Source organism: Suricata suricatta, chromosome 4 (assembly GCF_006229205.1).
Source record: "Suricata suricatta isolate VVHF042 chromosome 4, meerkat_22Aug2017_6uvM2_HiC, whole genome shotgun sequence".
Classification (NCBI taxonomy): Eukaryota; Metazoa; Chordata; class Mammalia; order Carnivora; family Herpestidae; genus Suricata; species Suricata suricatta.
The window spans coordinates 84,865,904-84,869,467 of NC_043703.1; the positions used below are offsets into that span (position 1 = coordinate 84,865,904).

At 49.9% G+C, this 3,564-nt stretch overlaps 1 protein-coding gene across 1 annotated transcript in view; it reads left to right on the forward strand.

Moving 5' to 3' along the window:
• The first annotated feature begins 1,298 nt into the window (after positions 1-1,298).
• The window catches only part of MFSD9 (major facilitator superfamily domain containing 9), a 16,486-nt gene continuing 14,220 nt past the window's right edge, over positions 1,299-3,564 (forward strand). The window contains 1 exon segment of the mRNA XM_029937101.1: positions 1,299-1,521. Coding sequence (XP_029792961.1) covers positions 1,357-1,521 — 165 coding nt within the window. The 5' untranslated portion in view covers positions 1,299-1,356.

A 3,564-nucleotide genomic window follows, 5' to 3' on the forward strand; every position in this document is an offset into this window, starting at 1 on the left:
GTATACAAATAATCATAACAGTCCTCACATCTGTAACTGGGCACAAAGTCATAGCTGAAATGATACCTATGGCTTTTTTTCTCTGTGTCCTATATGTTTTTTTTAACTTTTAAAATATCTTTTAAAGTTTATTATTTTGAGAGAGAGAGAGAGAGAGAGAGAGAGAGAGAGAGAGAGAGAACGCCAAAGGGGGAGGGGGCAGAGAGAGGAGAGAGAGAATCCCAAGCAGGCCCCACACTGTCAGCATATAGCCCAACACCGGGCTGGATCCTCGGAACCATGAGACCACGGCCTGAGCTGAGTTTCACTCGCCCTCCGCTAACACATCAGAGCAAGAGCCAAGTAAGTCCTGAAATAAGCTCCTGATAAGAGAGGGGCTAATAACCATAATTCATCTTTATTAAGTACTTTATTAAGTACCACGTGTCAGTCTCTGTGCCAAGTGATCGATACACACTATTTGGTACCATGCACTGCGGAATTCCTTTCACTGCACTCAAAATAGAACCTTAAAGCTCTGCCAAGGCCTTTTAGGTCCTAAATGATCCATCCTGCCTTCTGCCTATTTCTCAGATTACTCCGTTTGTTCAGGAAGTTTCGGCCACATAGATCTCAACTTTCTCAGCCCACTCGCCACCTCCCCAAGCTTCCAAAAGGATGCAGCTCACTCTCTGCCTCCTTAGTCTTCATCTGGAAACAGGGCCATTCTTCTACCACTTGTCACCCTATCATTTATAGTCTTCTTCTTTTGCTTACTGTGTCTTAGTGATCACATTTATTTATTACATGCTTATTGTTAATTATCCAGGCACCTGTCACCTCCCGACGGGCTCAGGAAGCACTTGCAGGATGCTCACAGCTCTCTGAGGTTAGCCTACCTATTTCCGCGGCGTTTCCAACTGGCAAGCCGAAGTGTGTAGGGGCCAGAGGGACCTACTCCACGTCACTCAGAGTCCACCAGAGCCTAAGTCTGGAGTCTCCCAGGCTGGGTGGCTGCCACCCCCGGGGGTCGGCGGGGGACATACTCTCCGGTGAAGCTCTTCACAGCTCCCTGCCGCCCTCCAATACCAGAGGCAGTCCTTCGTCGGAAGAAACGTAGAGCATCATCATGACCAAACTAAAACTGGCCCCTCTCTCACACTTCGCGGACGCGGGCTGGCAGCTCTGCACCGCTGTCCCAACCACGGCTGCGCGCCAGACCCGCTTCGCCGGCGCCCCGCGGCCGTCGCCCCGCCCCCTCGCCGCGCTACCCTCTGCGCAGGCGCAGGCCATCCGCTTCCGCTCGGGGCGGGGCTGGCGCGCCGGGGCAGGTCCCGGTAGCTGCTGCGGTGTGCTCGTTCCCCAGCCGGCGTCCCTATGGAGCCCCGGGGTGGCCGCGGAAGGACCTCGGCCAGGGGGCTGGCCTCAGCTATCCAGAAGCCAAGGCGGGAGCCGGGGGCTGGGGCTGAGGCGCGGGCTCCTGGCGCCGGTGCGGTCGGAGCCCGCCGCTTCCTGCTCTGTCTTTATCTGGTGGGCTTCTTGGTGAGTTCTGGGGCTGGGGTCAAGGGCTACGTCCTGGACCTGGAACCCAATTAGGGGTGGGTTTTTTTTTCTTGAAGCTCGAGTGGTTGTAAGGTTCGTCAGGTCTGGGAACCTGCGATCTGCCTGGTGGTGCCTCCTTACTTTTCAAGCCTCCTCTTGCTCCCATACCCTTTCAACTCCGCCAGGCCACATTGCTTTATTGCCCCTAGCGCTTTTAGAGGGCCCAGTTCGCAGCTCCTGCGCCCCTCCTGCCCTTCGAGAAGCCCCCAGCACCAGGCTCAAGTGTGATCTGTGATCCAGCCAGGCTCGAGGGTGACCCCAGGTGTTAAATGCTGTGGTAGGTGCGGCGCACCCAGGGTAAACAGTAGGGGCTGGTGGGCAAGCCTGAGGAAGTCCAGCTGATCTGGTGTCTAGATGTGCCAGGAATACACAGGCCTTAACGTTAGGCCAGGTCAGGGAAGTCGCTGTTAATGACCTCGCTTGGACAGAATTAGGCACATTTGCACAAGGGTTCCTGGTAGACTTGAGTGTTTAAAAATGCAAATCACAATCTTTTTGATTGCTGAGTAATACTCCATTGTGTGTGTGTGTGTGTGTGTGTGTGTGTACCACAATATATATATACCACTATATATACATATATATATGTATATATATATATATATATACACACGTTTATCCTTTCATCCATAGATGGACATTTGGGCTCTTTCCGTACTTTGGCTATTGTCGATAGTGTGTCTATAAACATTGGGGTGCTTGCACTGCTTCAAAACAGCACCCCTGTATTACCAACAACAACAAAATGCAAACCATTGTGAATTATACACATCTGCCCTTCAACAAACTTTATTGGACAGCGCAGATTTTTTTTTTCAAGGTTTGTGTGTGTGTCCTGGTTAAATAAAGGACAAGGATTATGAATTTCCCATGTAGAATGGAATTTTAGAAAGATGAGTGTAGGATAGAGGAAGTCATCCATCCATTCATCCACTGTTTTGGATAGAATTTCTGAGAACCTGCTATGTGGTAGACTCCGTAGAGCTCCAATCATAATACACAGTCCTTGCGGACAAGGACTTACAGTCTTACTAGTAAGCTTGTGTTGATAGTTCATGGGCCATTATCTTCAGGAACCCAAGATCCAACTCTTTACTCCTCTCTTTCCAAGTCTAGACCTAGTTTGTTTGCTCTGGTTGTGAGCCGATCCATGTTAGGGGAGAATCGGGGCAAGGACCCGTAGGATTTCCTCTTTGCTGAGTCTGTATCTTGAGAACAAAACGAACTAGTCAGGTTAAAAGACCCTGGGAGAAGGCTGCCTCGGCCATGAATAGTCCCCAATGGCAGAGAGGAATTACCAGTGTCTGCCCAGATGCAGGTTAAGACCACTGCTCCCCATTATGATAGCCTCACTAGTGTTTGGATGGTGAGCCATGCTCAGCTAGGAGAGGAGCAGGAAGGCAGTCTCCCTGTCCCCTCATCAGTCTGTGAAGTTTTAATGTTGAATTAAGAGTTGTTAAGACAATGATGAAAGCATTTTCACCAAGTCACAGTAAACACAGAACCAAGCAGCACACATCACACAGAACCTCTGCCTGCAGTTAACCTTACCTACCCTACCCGCCCTGGGCTCAGTGCCTCCAGTTCCAGAATGCCTGAGCTTGGCGTTCCTTAATCTTCGTTCAGTTTCAGGGTAGAGATACCTTTTCCACCTTCCATTCCAGTCACCCGGAATTCAACACTATTGAGTGTGAGTGGTTCTTGAAATTTTGGAAGGGAGTTGGCTGCCATCCACCCTCTGGTAGGAGCTGGGGACTGTAAGCTACTGCTTCCCTCTCTCATATTGTACTACCCTCTTGTTCTGCCAGATGAAAGGGATTTGGGCTACCCAGCAGTTATATAGCAGCAATGTCAACAATAGCCAAAACATGGAAAAAGCCTAAATGTCCATCACCTGATGAGTGGATCAAAAAGATGTGGTATATATACACAATGGAGTACTACATGGCAATGAGAAAGAATGAAATCTGGCCATTTGTAGGA